This window comes from Peromyscus californicus, unplaced genomic scaffold (genome assembly GCF_007827085.1).
Source record: "Peromyscus californicus insignis strain IS unplaced genomic scaffold, ASM782708v3 Scaffold_3__1_contigs__length_106647218, whole genome shotgun sequence".
Classification (NCBI taxonomy): Eukaryota; Metazoa; Chordata; class Mammalia; order Rodentia; family Cricetidae; genus Peromyscus; species Peromyscus californicus.
Window position 1 is genome coordinate 92,816,322 of NW_026294551.1, and position 15,528 is coordinate 92,831,849.

The window sequence follows — 15,528 nt, forward strand, 5'->3', positions numbered from 1 at the left end:
CCTCAATTGCAGAAGTGCTTATCTCGGGACGCTGGGATGAAATGATTCATATGAAGATAAGCAGAGCCAGGGTAGTCAGATGGGCTGACAGTCAAACCACGTGACTATGGACAATGCATTTTCCTTTTTCTTCTTTATCATCTATAATAAGAAGATTGAGCCAGAAGATTCCAGAGGTCCCTTCCAGCTTGATGCATCACCTTAGGTCATGTAACCTATATATTTCTGTAATGTGTGTTCTGGTCCACTGCTTCTCAAAGTTCAGTGGGCGTACAAACCATCTGGGAATCTTTTTTTTTTTTTTTTTTTTGGTTTTTCGAGACAGGGTTTCTCTGTGTAGCTTTGCGCCTTTTCTGGAACTCACTTGGTAGTCCAGGCTGGCCTCGAACTCACAGAGATCCGCCTGGCTCTGCCTCCCGAGTGCTGGGATTAAAGGCGTGCGCCACCACCGCCCGGCTTTTTGTTTTTTTTTTTTTTAACACACAGTTTAGGATTTTCTAGGGCTGAGTTGGGGTCTGAGATTCTGCATTCCTGAAAACTCCTATCTGGGGTGAAGTTGTTGGTGTGAGGCCATGCTTTGACCAGGGCAAACCGAGAGAGTAATGAGTTACTTTGTATTCTTTATCTGTGCTGAGCACCTTGAACATATTATTACACTTAATTCTCAATATTGAAGGGAATTACTATCAGTGCCCCAATTTTCTAGATTATGTGGAGATGAAGGCTTACGTATACAATGTGACCTGGCCAAGGTCATGAAGCTAGTATGTTGCAGAGAATTCAGGTCTGTCTAACCACAAAACCCTGAGTATGTGCTCGTGGTAACTGCGCCACATACATATATGTGATCGGACTTGAGCTCAGGGTGCCTGAGTGAGAAAAGACTAGCAGAGAAGCAAATATACATTTGCTGTATATTTGCAAATGTTTATCAGTCTCTTGCATCTGCCTGCTCTGCATGGATAACACTCATAAACTGCTTAAACCCTCCTGCCCATCTAGATCACGTGAAACCCTGAATCTGCTGCCTGGTACTGGGGTTCTGAGATCCTCACCGACTTAAGGATGCTTAAATGGCTGCTTGATCCTTCCCTGACAGGCCGCGATTGCTGTAACAAAGGAAGAAAAATCTAGTTCGCATAAATGATTAGAGGAGAGAGGTTTAATCTTATTAATGAATTTGCTAATTGGCCTTCTGCCCCCAATCATTTCCAGCTCCAGCTTTCACAGTGTCAGATGAAATGGAAGCAGATCGGGGTGGCGTGAGACATGCTAAGGGGGTTTTTCTTGGAGCCTGCAGGCGGCTCCCTTGCGGTATGGCTAATGAAAGGCTGATTCATTCTCTCCTTGAACACTACTGCCTATTTTCAGGCCCCTGTTCTGACTGCCCCCTAAGTCCCCCAGGCTCCTACTATGAGGCCAGGAGGGAGGAGACTGACATGGGCCTTCAGACCTTGGACTCTGCCATTGACCATAACCAGGTTCTGCTGTCTTCTGGCCCTAGGGCCCCAGTAAAGCACTTCCCTTCTTAGAGTCTCAGTCTCCTCACCTGCAAAATGGAAACCACCATAGCGTCTTGTCCTGCACAGCTAAGGTAAAGCAACTCAGGGTCGGGAAGAGCAAGGTGCCTGGCATCTGGTAGAGGCTGGGTCAGTTTGGGGTGCTATTGGTATTAGTATTGGCCCTGGAAGCTGATCTATGTTTTCATACCTCGTGGTTGGGAATTTCTGATACCAACTCAACTTGACAACTTCCCATAGGTGGGAATGGCTATGAAATGACTCAGAATGTCAGTGACCGTATAAAATCAGGGGTCACAGCTGAACGTTGTAGAGCACCCCTACAAATAGGGTGACACAAGGGGAAAGCCTTTGTGACCTTGATCCCGTGGTCCTAGCCATCACGCACCCCTCTCCTGGCACTCTGGTTCTAATGAGGTCTCTCTCTTGCTTCTGAACAGGCTTTTAATAGGACTTGGAATAATAAGAATTAATCCAAAGTATTGCTGTCACGGCTAGCTAGCACATGGGAAAAGAGCAATATCCCACCTGACTACGGCTACTTCTGGAAGGTGACCTACTTAAGAAAGCACCTGGAGGGAGCTGAAGAGCTGAAACTAGCTTCTCTGAAAGCTCCAGGACCCTTGGTCTCTCTTTCTCCCTCTTCCTTTCTAATTATGTTCCTTCCCTGCCTGATGAATGGGACCATCGGCTGCAGGACCATTATGCAGAATGTTGCAGGCTTCTCCCCAGGCACAGACTTGGGTCTTGGATTTCTTCTCTGCACTCCCATGCTCCTTAGTCATCATCATCACACACACACACACACACACACACACACACACACACACACCATCCCATCCATTCTTTCCTCCACACAACCAACATCCATCAAGTCTAGGCCAGGTGTCAGGGTTGATGGGGTTTCTGGAATAAGAATCAGTCCCTGATATTGGGAGAGGAGGGGATCTGTGGTTGGTATGTAAAATGAATAGAAAATTTCCTAATTAAAAAAAAATACTTAAAAAACTTTACATAAAAAAGAATCAGTCCCTGAGAGCCAGGCAGAGGAATAATTGTGTACACCCATTATAATAGCCTCAATGTGTGCATGATTTTGTGTGTGTGTGTGTGTGTGTTACAGCATCAATAGCCATGTGGAATAAGAGAAGGGGGAGATGTGCTCTGTGTGCAGGAGTGTGGGATGATTTTTGTTGGGGCTTGAAGAATATGTAGGAGTTCACCAGTTGACTGGGGGATAGAGGTGGAAGAGAATGAAAAAAAGAAATAAAATAAAAAGGAAAAGAAACTTGACTGGTCCCGGGTTTCATCACCAGATTGGGGGAAAAAAAGGAATAAAAAGAAAAGGAAAGGAAAGGAAAGGACATGGCTGGCCCTAGGTGTGGTGAAGGAGGAAGTTTATTGTAGATATGTGGGAGAGCATAGCCAGAGGCAGGAACATCTGGAAGAGTCCAGAGTGGACATGACCAGACTGAGCTGTGCCATATGGGGGCAGGGAGGAGAAAGGGGGACCAGATGCAGCAGCCAGGAGGCCTAAAGGCACAAAAGGAGTGGGTAACCAAAATGGTTGGATTTTACAGGGAAGGGCAGCTGAGGGGAGGGCAGCCCAGCCCGTGGAGAAGGTTAGGGTAGGGGATATAGCAGTGTATGCCAGCTAGGAGGACCCTGTAACAGGCAGGGACTGAGGGATGCAGAGAGAACCTGGAGGCCAGGTACGCTTGCTTTGATGTGTTAAGTAGGCACCTCAGCCATTTGTCTCAGGTTTGAAACCAAACAGGAAGCAGGAGGTGCAGAAGTTGGAGTTGACCTTGGGCAGAACAGACACCAGGGAGCAATGTCAGAGCATAGTTATGGGGATTGGCCAAGTGGACAAATGAATGGGTGGACATGTAGACCAGGTAACACTGACCTTGGGAAACAAGAGGTGATGTTGGAGAAGAATCCCTACCTTCCTTCCGACAAAAGTATGAAGCCCAGAGACAGTCCTCACAAAAGCATGAAGCCCAGAGACATGCTCCTCTCTCTCCACTTTCCCTACAGACACTACACACCTATTTGGTAACCAAACCCCATTCCCCCCATCCAAGCCCTTCTGTATCGTGTTCTAGAAGGTGCTTCCTATACATTTTGCTTCTAACTTTCTGCACTAAAGTTTCCTGTGCCTTTGATTCCTCCACACTTTCCTGTGGGGGTTGCTATGGTTCCCGCCCCTCTGAAGCTGATGTGAGAACTTCATTTCCATCAGGAAGTATTAAGAGGGTGGGAAATTGAACTCTGGTGTTTAGAGCCTTTGGGAGGTTAGTGATTAGGATTCAATAAGGTCTTCAGAGTGGAGCCCCATCATTGAGTGCTGGAGGCTTTATAGGAAGAAAGGAAATCCCAAAGGTACCTCTCACCCTGGGACACCCCATGTGTTTCAGGACTCTACCAACAAGAAAGCTACCAGTTACCAGAGGGCTATTTTCACCTCAGATCTCTAGAGCTGTGGACCAAAATAAGCTCTTTTTCTTCCAATTACTCAGTCTATGGTCTTGTGTTGTTAGCAGCAGCCATGGACTGAGACAGATGCTTAGGTGCAGGAACTATGCAGCACAATCATTACTGTTCTTCGTAAAAAAAAAAAAAAAAAAAAAAAAAAAGAAAGTCTTCTGCTACAGTTTTCCCAGGACATCATCATTCACTCATGCACCCATCCATTCATTCATTCACTCATTTATGGATACAGTCATTTAATCACGTACTCACTTATTCAATCATCCTCTGCCATTCATTTGATTATTTACTTGCTACTTCATTCATTTTTCTCGTTTATTGATTCTCTTATTCGTGCAACCATCCATCACTCACTCATCTGCTAAGGGATACACTCACTTACTCCTTCCCACATTTATAAAGCATTTACCCAGCAAAGTCCTTTCAGGCAGGCAAAGGGGTCTGAGTCCTCGCCATCTCCCTGGAACTGGACTGTATGCACCTCTGAATTTAGGCAGCAGTCCGTCCCTTTCCCCAGTCCTTCTGTGACTCTCAGAAGTGGCAGAGTGGAAACATTGCTCTCAGTGCTTCCTTGCTGAATGGTAAACAGATTCAGTACACTTCATAGACAAAGCTAATGCAAAGCCAACAGACCAAATAACAGAATTCATTCAGGCAGAGGGCTGCTAACTGAAATTCCAGTGGTAAGCTAACCTTTCCTGTGGGGTCTGCAATTCTTAGAAATTATGAGAGACCAACCATCTCATGGTTCATAGCTTCCATCGGAAAATATTTACTGAGTACCAACTGTGTGCCAAGAACCAAGCCAGGCACTGTGAACAATGACTCAGACACATTTCTGGCCCCCAAGAAGCCTATACTATGGTGATGGGGGGAGGGCTAAGGCCTCCATTGACTGTCTGATTCCAAGCATGACTTGTGAGTCAGGAGAGCGTACACCTTTAAAATGTTAGGAATTCAGATGGGAGAAGTCACTTCTCTCTGAGGCTTGGAGAAGGCTTCTTGAATATAGAAACAGGTGAGTGAGTTCTTGGAATTTGGGTAGAATTTGAATTAGTAAATGAGATAGGGACTGGGGGAAAGAGTCTTCCAGAGCTTAAATGATGGACAGAGATGTTGAGATGAGAAAAGCCCATGGCACACGTATGTCCATTGCTTGGTACTCCCCTTTCAGAGATGAAGAGAAGGGTATTTCTAAGGCAAAGGGATTTGGCAATGGTCTCTGAGCCCAGGCTGATGTGATTTGTGTCCACTGTCTCTTCATGACTCTCTGCCCATTGCTGCCTCCCAGGGCTGCCTAGGTAACACCCCACCTCACCCATCCACTTCAAGGCCAGGCTCATTGGGAATTCTATGCCTCTCCAGTCCTCCAAAGGGCTCTCCGATTTAGGACCCACAAGACCAGTCTCTTATTTGACTCTGTCTTGTCATGTGACCTGATAAAAATCATCTGATAGCCATGGATTTTTTTCAGTGACTCAGTGGGCACCATGGAAGTCTAAAGCTCAGACTCTCAAAGTTCTGAATGTTGTACTTGATCGCGGAGGAATTGGAGCCCAGTCCCCTGAGCACCATGGGGCTATCTGCGAACAGGGAAGTCTCTGCTGGATGGGGCTGATCTAGTGTTTTCATGGAGTCTCCTGATTCCCACAGAGGTTCAGCTGCACCTCCAGGCTTCTTTGCTTAGCCCTCTCTCTCTAGTCAGCCTTTCTCACACATTCAAACCTAAAAGTGGAGTCTTTGAGGGGGTCGGGGGGAAGCGTTCTTGAAACTTGGCAAAAGAAACTACCTAGGACTAGGTACAGGGCCTGAAACTCCCAGACAAGGTTTTTCTCATTTTCAATTAAAGACACACCAAGATCCCAAATAGATGACAGAAAGTGATTGCTATGCTTTTGTTCAGTGGCAAAGCTCTTAAATTACTTTAGGTTTCTGCTGCCTTTGGGGAGTGCTTTCCAAGCACAAGGTTGGGCTAGGTGCAACCCAGGAATTCTTTTCCTAACACTAATCACACTGAATTGCCGTCCTGTTTTAAAGTTGTGCCTGTATTTCCAAGTTGTTTTTTAAGCACTTGGAGCTGTAGCAGAGTCAGCTGTGGTGCTTTCACGATCAGCCACAGTGCAGAGGTTAGTGGGCCGTAGCAGAGGCTCAGCATCCCGGTGCCTGGCTTCTGGTCCAGCTTACCTGTCCAGGGTTTGAAAGGGCTTGAAAGGCTGCTTGCAGGAGAGCCTTATTCTGGGTATTCTGATGGCCTGAACAGCACAGCCATACACTGAACAGGACCTAAAAGTTGCTGACTGCTGACCACTGACCACGTAGCGAGGTCTGTGCAAAGCCCTTGCCTTCCATCGTTCCCAAAATGCACGCGACACAACAGCTATTTTAAGCTGGTAACCACTACTGTCCCTGATTCACAGTGGAAGAAAACAAGGCTTAGTCATACAGCTAGTGAGTGGTAGAGCCTGGATTTGAACCCAGCAGGGAGACAGATTCTTCTGTTGAAAATCCCCACCACCCTCTTCTGACTGCATCTAATTAGACCTGAGTCTGACATCTCAGAGATCAGAGCAATGGCTCCAGGGACAGCACCAACAATAAAACCTTTAGAATCTGAGCACCAAATGGAACCTGAAAAAATATTCACAGACTGCCTCCCATTCACAGAGATCAAAACACGGAAAGGAGGAAGTGGCCAGGGCTGGATAGGATTCCTGACCATCAGTCTCCCGGTGGAGCCCTGTCCATATCCTTAAGCCTCCTCCCTTAGAAGCGTCTTTTACTGATTTTCATCTGATGGGCAAGACAGACAGCGAGGCTGGACTCTGTTCTAGGGCAAATACTTGGAGGAAAGGTGTACAGTTGCACTTGTGGGCAGCTCAAGCTGATGTCGACTGCTCTGAATAGAAGGGCTGACTTGGGGATCCACCCGGTGAGCCTGGACTTCCCAGGAGCCACAGACACTCTTATAAAGATCAAATGAGAATGTTCAGATAAAACACTGTGCCAGGCACTCCATCGCGGCACACACAGCCAGTTGACACACTCTCCTCTTTCTTAAGTTCCTAGGAGAAAGAAGAAAGTTCTGTTGCCTCTGGGATCCTGCAGGAGCTGACCCCAGGTGACCTGGATTTGGGACTGAGACTGGAATAGTAGAGGGTAACATCTGAGCCCCACAGCTCTATGCATCTCCATGGCCATCACTCATCTATCCTTTTGTTCTTACTACAGTTTCTTGTAGTGGCTTCGGAAAGCACAGTATATGAGACGAGGTACTCTCTCCCTCCACTTCCTCCAGGTTCTCATGGAAAGTAGCAATCTCATCCATTTGATGTATATGAAAATCCAGGCTTATAGGAGTGAGTTTTGCCCAAGGTCCAAGACTGAAGTGACAGGGCTGAGATTCCCACCTACACTACACTGGATTCTAGAGCCACAGATCTCTCTGTGATGTCTGCCTGCCTCTCAACGAGATACAGACATTGTAGATGTTTTTAAAAGAAACCTAAGTTAACTGTGCCATACAGTCCCCTCCACGACCTGTAGGACCTCATGCTCTCTTCCATCATCCCCTTCATGATGGGAGAGGAGACTTGGATTTGCTGTTGAATACTATCCCAGTGAAGCAACACCTTGGGATCCAGGAGAGGCAGAGCTCAGAGCACCAAGACCCTGGGCCAAGGTCTGCAGACCTGCCTTTCTCTGGGCTGCTGAATGGCATCAGTGCCTTCCCTGCAGGGCAAAGAACTTAACAAATAAGCAGAAGCCACTTCGATTCTGGTCTGTCATGCCGCCTGGGCTCATCGCCTGGGACCTGCACTTGCAGATGTCTTTCCATGATATTCACTCAGCTTGTCTCTCAGGACTAGACCAGAAGCCTGAGCCTTTCTTCCTGGGTAGCTCTATGGATAATCCTAACCAAGATGGGATGCAACGGGTCCTATGAGGACACTCAATGTATGCTGGGGCCCACTATCACCCTAATACAGCTCTGGTCACTAGCTAGCATAAGGTGGATATTGTGCCTCCACCTGTAGTCAGAATATGTTAAACATCAGCACTTGAACAGCTGAGTGTGAAACTATTTAGAATCCTTCTGCTATCTGCAATGGCATTTGAGCATTAAGCAAACCAAGCTCATCATTATCTTTTTCTTGATTGTTTCCAGTCTTTTTTTTTACCCCTCTAAGCAACTTTCTGTCTGTTGAAAAAGAAGCCTGCATTGTGAGTCTTGGCCCAACAAGGTCACCCAACTCCACGTGGACATCTGACAAACTGTCCCACTGGTGACGGGCATGCCTCAGCAGGAGAAAGGCAGCGGTAGAGCAGGTTCCTGACAGGGGGATCCCAGGATATGTGAGCTTTGCCTTCCCATCTCCCAAGCTACCTCTTCACAGCTCTCTCCATTCCCCTGAAGTCCTCAGACCTTAGCAGCTCACACACCTTAACCATGTTGTGTTCTTTCATGCAGACTCCCTGTGTCCCAGGACCTGCGCCTGTGGGCCTGCGCCTGGGGCTTTCACCACCTGGACGTCACTGATTCCTTTTGGCTTGCAGAGGTTTTAAGGGTGGACAGGAAAATCACTGTCTCCCTCATGGTTAGACTCCCAGATCAGCACCTGGCAAAGCATGGCCATTCCCAAGGAGGCATGCATGAGTGTAAGCACCCTTGCTGGATGCTCGAGGTTGCACCAACGTCAGCCCTCATGGGAGCGGGAAGAGCCTCCCAACATTTCCACCCAGTCCAGAGAACGCAGCTTTCTCCACCTGTGAATCTGCCTAGTCTTGCTCCCATATATTCCCCAGAAGAGAAGGGTCCAGCTGCCCCTGATGGGGCCCAGCGCCCACCCTGACTGCTGCCCCTAGGTGTTCACACCAACCCTCCCACGAGGTTCTTACTCCTTGGATGCAAGAGGCTGTCCAGAACCTTCATGGTTAGGGGATTTGGAACTAAGAGACAGACATTGCATCCCAACACAACACCCAGTACTCCCAAACCTATCCAGGGGAACAAACAGGGGAGGACAGAGTGCTTACCTTTAGAGGGTCGCCTTTGTTTGGTCTGCAGGGATGAGAAGGTGCCCATGACAGCCCCCATGGTAGCGAAGACTTGTGTGAGACTTGGGACCCCAGGCCCTGCCTCTCCCCTCCCCTGAAAAGAAATCGACGTGGATTGCCCACTCTGAATTGGAGGAGAGGAAAAGCAAGAAAGCAAAAAGCCCCGGGCAGCTCGCCTGCAGCTTGGTATTCAGAGAGCCAGGGTGCCGGGAGCCTCTGGCTGCTGCTGTCTTCAGCCCGGCACATGCACTGACTCCCAGGGCCAGCAGCTCGCTGGAGCCTTCGCAGGCGCCCCCCAGTGCGGGCACCCAGCCGAGCTTCTGGCCTCGCCGAGGGCCGAGCCCCGAGTCCCGAGCCCCGAAGCCTGGCTGGTGCTGGACACGGGGCCGGCGCGCCCGCCCGGCCGAGGCTGCCGAGCCCGCGCCGCGTGCGGTGCGGGAGCCGCGCTCCGCCCGCCCCTGCTGCCGCCCGGCCGCTCCGCCCCGCGCTCGGGCTGGGTCTCAGGGGGCCGAGTACCAATCATGAATGAACAGCGCCGGGGACTGGCGCGGAGCAGAGCCCGGCTGCGCACCGGGCGAGTGGGGAGGCAGAGGCAGCCTCGGGGACCAAGGAGGGGCGGGGTGGGGACCCGGCCCTGCTGCCTGCACCGCACTGCTTCTGCCTGTGCGGGACACCGGGAATGCCCTCCTGGGTAGACAGACCCAGTCAGGGACCCGGCTAGTGGGTGCAGCTTGGGAAGGGGTCAGCAGGTGGTCCCCAGGATGAACTTGAATGTGTGTGAGTGTGAGGTGTGTGTGTGTGTGTGTGTGTGTGTGTGTGTGTGTGTGTGTGTGTGTGTGTGTGTGTGTTGGAGGGTGTTGAGATTTCGTTTGACTTCAGAGAAAATCACATTTAACCACTGCTTGCCTTCCTGGAGTAGGGAAAGTCTACCTCACCAAGGAAGAAGGGTTCCCCTAAATTCTCCAGGAGGTGTTGGGGACCTGCAGAGTCCCCCAAGGCCGGGGCTCATTTCTGGTGACAGGAAGTGGGGAGAGGCCCTTGCTGCCCCTCCCCCCTCCCCTCTCCGTTTGCTCACTCACCTGCAGTCAGAACAGTGAGGTGGCACTGCCTCAGGGGACAACCCTTGAATTTAGAAAGCAGTCTCCCTCCCATGACCTCCTCCTTCAAGGGACAAGGACTCAAGTCCCATTGCAGATTTGCAATGAAAAGGCTATGATGGGGATCTGTGGCCTCACCTCCTGGTGGCAACTGATGGCAGGTGTCTCCCTAGAAAGCTCAGGAATTTCCTCTTCTCCAGCCCAGCTGCCTGTCCGTCCTGTTTTGTCTGTCCTGTCCTGTCTGTCCGGACATCAGCTGAGAATTCCATGAGCATTTGCACTGAGAATCCCCAAGCCAGGTTGCTCCCAGACCCCTGTCCAGTCATTTCCTCGGCATCACACAGACACATGCTGTGTTTGGAGCTCACAGTGTCCCTCAACATATGGCTTCATAAACACGCACACATATATACTACCATGAACATATGGGCACAGGTCCCTCAAGCCTACACAGACACTGCTATGCTGCACACAGACAGACTCAAAAACCATATTACACCCATGGGGTGCATCTGTGAGACCCCAGCCAAGTCCCTCGTATGTGTACATGGTGCAAAAAGCCGTCAGCTCTCTCTCACACATACACATAAACTTGCACATACAGGAATGCAGTCTGACTCCAGGCATATATGACCAATGAGGAACTACCTCTCTTCACCCAGCCCATCAGGTGCCCTTCAGGGCCACACATGCCCTGCAACTTGGCCCGGGGACTTGGAGTAGCATGCTTCACCTCCACAGCACTTAACTTTTGCTCAAATTCCAACACATGTCCTGTTTGGGGCAGCAGGAAAGGTGTGCTCAGAACGGTATGCTCCTTTCATTTGCATGGCCCCTTACTGTGGCACCACGTCACCCACGTGACACCCACAGAAGTCCCATAGGCTAGTTAAGTCAGGCCTGCTACCACCATGGAGAGAAACTGAGGCTTGTCCCTGATGAGGAACTTGTCTAAAGTTGTCCCATCAGAACTTGGGGTTAGAACTCATTATCCAGGGCTGTCTTGTAGTCTCTAGGGTCATTCATGTTGGCAGCTGAGGGCACTAGGACTCTAGGCTGAAAAGGTCTGGCCTGACTTTCACCCAATTCAAAGCCACAGCTCTCCACCAGATGTTTTGGGCTAGATGATAATGGACATAGGAGCTGGTTCCTGCCTCTTTTCTGTCCTCTGGGGAAGGAGAGGAAAGACGGAAGTTGGGGTTTCCAGAAGATAACTAGTCTAGTGTGACTCAACAAACAAAGTGGGGGTGTTTGCTGAGGAGAGCTTGGTGCTGCCCCAAGGGTCTTTGCCTGTCTCTCAGGAATGTCACATGGAGGTGTAACAAACTGCTCCTCATGGCTCTGCTAGTCACATGATCTGAATGCCCATAAGCAGAGCGGTAGTTGAGAGGTGACCAAAGGCCAGGATGCCACTCTCCTTTGCTCGCTCCAGTCCTCTGAAGAAGCAGCCTACAGGGGGATCTCTCTGTTTAACAGACCTAATGTGGCTAAGCTCCTCTACAGGTGCTGCCTTTGGTTGCCTCTGAGCCATGGGAATAACATGAAGTCACCAATAGGAAGTCCCACATGCTGAGCCTTTTGTAGCCTGGCTTCCTCCACCAATTCTCCCTCTCTGTTGGTCATCCTTTGGGGGATCTAGCCACACAAGCCCTCACTATTCCCCAAAAGTGCCCTCTATGGCCCTGCCTCAGGGCCTTTTCATATCCTCTGCCTAGACTATTCCTCATCCCTTTCTCTATCTGGTGATACATTGCCCGACTTTGATGTATCTCATCTCCACCAGAGCCGCTCCTGGCCCCCAGCGGGAGCCTCCTTGGAGTTTCCATAGCGCTTGAGGCTTCTTTACCTACCTTACAACCTTTGATTTCATTGTCCTTTTTTCCTGTCTGGCTTTAAATACGGATTGCTTTAGCTCTACCCTGTCCGTTCAGCTGCTGGTGACATGGAGCAGCCACTCTGTGTGGAAGGGGGTGAGGAAGGGAAATGGGAGGAAGGACTTTTCTTTGTTCAGTGTCTTAGTCACTTTCCTGTTGTTGTGAAGAGATACCATGGCCAAGGTAACCTATGGAAGAAAGAATTTACTGGGGACTTGCTTAGAGCTTCAGAGGGTGAGTCGGTGCCCTTCATGGCAGGGAGGGAGGGAGAGAGGGAGGGAGAGAGGGAGGGAGGGAGGCAGGCAGGCAGGCAGGCAGGCAGCCAACCAGGCAGGCAAGGTAGCTGAGAGCTACATTCTGATGAACACACTCACAAGACAGAGAGAGCTAACTGGGAGTGGTGTGGGCTTTTGAAACCTCGAAGCCCAACTCCTGTGACACATCGCCTCTAACAAGAACACAACCTCTTAAATCTTTACAATTCCACCAACTAGGGACCAAGAATTCAAATATATGAGCTTATGGGGGCCATTCTCGTTCCAACCACCATACTCAGTGATCAACAAAAATTGATGATTTCTAGATTGCTCTTGACCATTTAAGAAGCACACTTTCTCAAGTGAAGATTCATTCACTCACTCACTCATTCAATAACCGTTTGTGATGTATCTACCCTCAACCAAATAGCTACACCCACAATAGCCCATTTAGTCTCGATATTACTCTAAGGGGTAGGTATTATCTGCAGATAAACAACACACACACACACACACACACACACACACACACACACACACACACACACACCTCACACTGTGCAACAGAAGAACAGACATCACACGGGAGATGTTCACAAAGAAATCTGAGGAATACATGGAGAAGAACACGAGGAACAAGAAAGAGGGGAGGCAAAAGCAGCCCTCTCCTGCCTCTTGAGACTTGCAACATACAGCAAACTATGTGGGGTAGATGTGCCCAGGGGCTGCTGAAGGAGCATGCCATCAGTCACTCTGGCTGCAGGGGCTACCAGCTCTGCAGTCTCTGACAGAAGTACTGGCTACCCTGACAGCTTCATCCTACTGGATCCTTCCAGAGTTTCAGTGCTGCACATTCCTCTACTTTTCAGATGAGCTTGCCTGTGTGTACCTCATTTCCAGCTCTGACTCCTTCTCATGTCCTAGCATGAACTAAATCTTTGTGTGCTCCAAATTCATTACATTATAGTTGTAACCCCTAGCCTCGCTGCATCTGGAGACTGAATCTCAAGGAAAATAATTCAGGTTGAATGAGGGCACAAGGGTAAAACTCTGGTTCTCTCTCTCTCTCTCTCTCTCTCTCTCTCTCTCTCTCTCTCTCTCTTTCTCTCTCTCCCTTCCAATGTCCCTCCCTCTGTCTCTCTCACACACACTCTCTCTCTCTCAGAAAAAAATACCATATCCACTCCATGTCTCCTGCATGCACAAAGACAGGTGTACATACTGAGATCCAGTGGCCATTTCCGATCAAAGATGGAGACCCCACCAGACTTTAGGTCTTGATTGTGGACTCCCTGCAAGAGACAGGCCCCTAATGCCTGAGTCACACTGAGCATGTCCAGACTACACTCTCAGCATGCTCTGGAAACAAGGCTTGCCTTCAGACATGAGCTTCCAAATAGTACTCCATTAGGGTTAGGGCATTCCTTTGAGGCTGTTCAGGGGAAAGGGTGGGCTGGTCAGAGGTCTGTGTAGCTGCTTGTCTGAGCGTACTTAACATCAAGCCCCTTCTTCTCTCCTCCTCTGGCCACTCTCCTGCTCTCTTCCCTTTCTCATTTCATTCCTCTGTTGTCCACCTCGCCTTTCTTCATCCCCCTCTCCTTTCCTTCCGACTCATTCTTCCCTCAGCCTCATCTTCCCACCCATCCGGTCAATGGCACTTCCTCCCACCACCATCAGAAGTGACGAGGTGTCTGGAGTGTGGCAGCTGGTAGTGCTGGGTTTGGACGCACCCCTCCCATTGCTGTGTGGCACTGGGCATGATGAGTACTTTCTCTGAGGTTGGTGAGATGCTTCTCACAAGGCCCTCTGTAGGTGCCTAACACAGAGATGAGCCTGTGATCGAGGGCACCTGCTGCTCCTGCCTCTGTGGGCCAGGCATGGCGCTGCATTAATGGATGCAGAACTGAGGAAGCCTCAGCCTTCCCCGTGGCTTCCGTCTGTGGCTCTTCATCTGTCGGGTAGGAAATCTATTCTTGGGGTCCCCATCTGGTATTAAAAGACTGAGATTAGTGAAGGCAGAGAATGAGGTTGGCACCTGATCATGTGCAGTTCGGGGCTGTGCTCACTGCTGCCTTGTGCCACTTCCCAAATGTTCTGCATGCATAAGTCGGGCCTCCTCAAATAGACTGGGAGTCTTAGAAAGCAAAGGCCGAAGCTCCTGCTTTGCCTACAGCCCCACCCCACCCATGAAGTTAAACCTGGTCCAGAGCCTCTTCAGGTCCACAGATACTCAACCTGACACCACTCAAGATGGAAAGATGGCTTTATCACTTAGCTTCTGGGGTCAAGACCCTTCTCCTAAATGTGTCTCTGGGTGTCCACTTCTTCATCTGACACATGGCATGGGTTGGCTTGAGGACTGGTCAAGACCAATAAAGAGAAAGAGCATTGGTCCCCTCTCCAAAGCACTCAGTGGGTATATTGTCATTTACTTGGGGGCTCATTTGGTTATTCAGTCATTGACTCTGTACATGTTCGCTAAGCATCATTGGCCTGTCACTCCTGATCACACGAGTCCACACTGAGTAAGAAAAAGCAAGAATCTCTGAGCTCACACAGCTGCCAGTGTGTGGCTGCAGAGTGTCCGTCCAGCAGGTCAGTTCCTCACAATCTCAGGTCATGCTGAAAGGAAAGAAGGATGCTTGGGGTGGCAGGAGGATCCTCACAGGATAGTCCTGTGCAGACTGATGCTACAGGCACCATAGAGCTTCACAGGTCAGGGAAGTGACTGCAACTTTCAAGTCAGGTTGTGAGTTCCAGATTTGCTATGTGACCTTGGGCAAAGTATCTGACCTTGGGGAGCTCCCCTCCCCACCTTTCATTCTGGCAACATCAGTGTCAGGAACGGGGTGAAGTTGAAAGTGACTATGATTATCAAAGTGCATGCTTGGGGTCTCTGGAACAAGCCTGACTTAGAAAACATCACCCTGTGCCTCAGTTTCCCCTGCTGGTCCCTTTTGCTTATATTTCCTCTGTCTCCTCAGGAAAAAGAAGAGAACTTTGAACAGGACTTGGGCTCAGGAGGAGCATCCTCTCAGGCTGTGTCCCTGTGCATCAAGCATGGCCTCATCTGTCGAAGCTGATCATGTTCTCTTGGGAGCAGGACTAATGTGCGCTGCAAGGGAAGGAAGGGCGGAGGGGGTTGGGGACACCCAAACTCACAGGCTCTGCCACGTGTCCTGACGGCTGCACTGCCCCAAGGGATCCCCCTTCACGCTCTAGCACTGGCACA

General features: G+C 49.8%; 1 protein-coding gene across 4 annotated transcripts in view; it reads right to left on the minus strand.

Moving 5' to 3' along the window:
* Kcnip1 (potassium voltage-gated channel interacting protein 1) overlaps window positions 1–15,528 on the minus strand; it is a 378,331-nt gene that overhangs the window by 213,755 nt on the left and 149,048 nt on the right. The window contains exon 1 of one of the 4 annotated variants that reach the window (XM_052759012.1): window positions 9,048–9,519. The exons of 1 other annotated variant lie outside the window; for it this stretch is intronic. In XM_052759012.1, coding sequence (XP_052614972.1) covers window positions 9,048–9,108 — 61 coding nt within the window. In that variant the 5' untranslated portion in view covers window positions 9,109–9,519. Of the gene's footprint in view, window positions 1–9,047; window positions 9,520–15,528 lie in introns of those variants that run through there. 2 more of the 4 variants (XM_052759015.1, XM_052759014.1) reach the window with 2 other exon arrangements.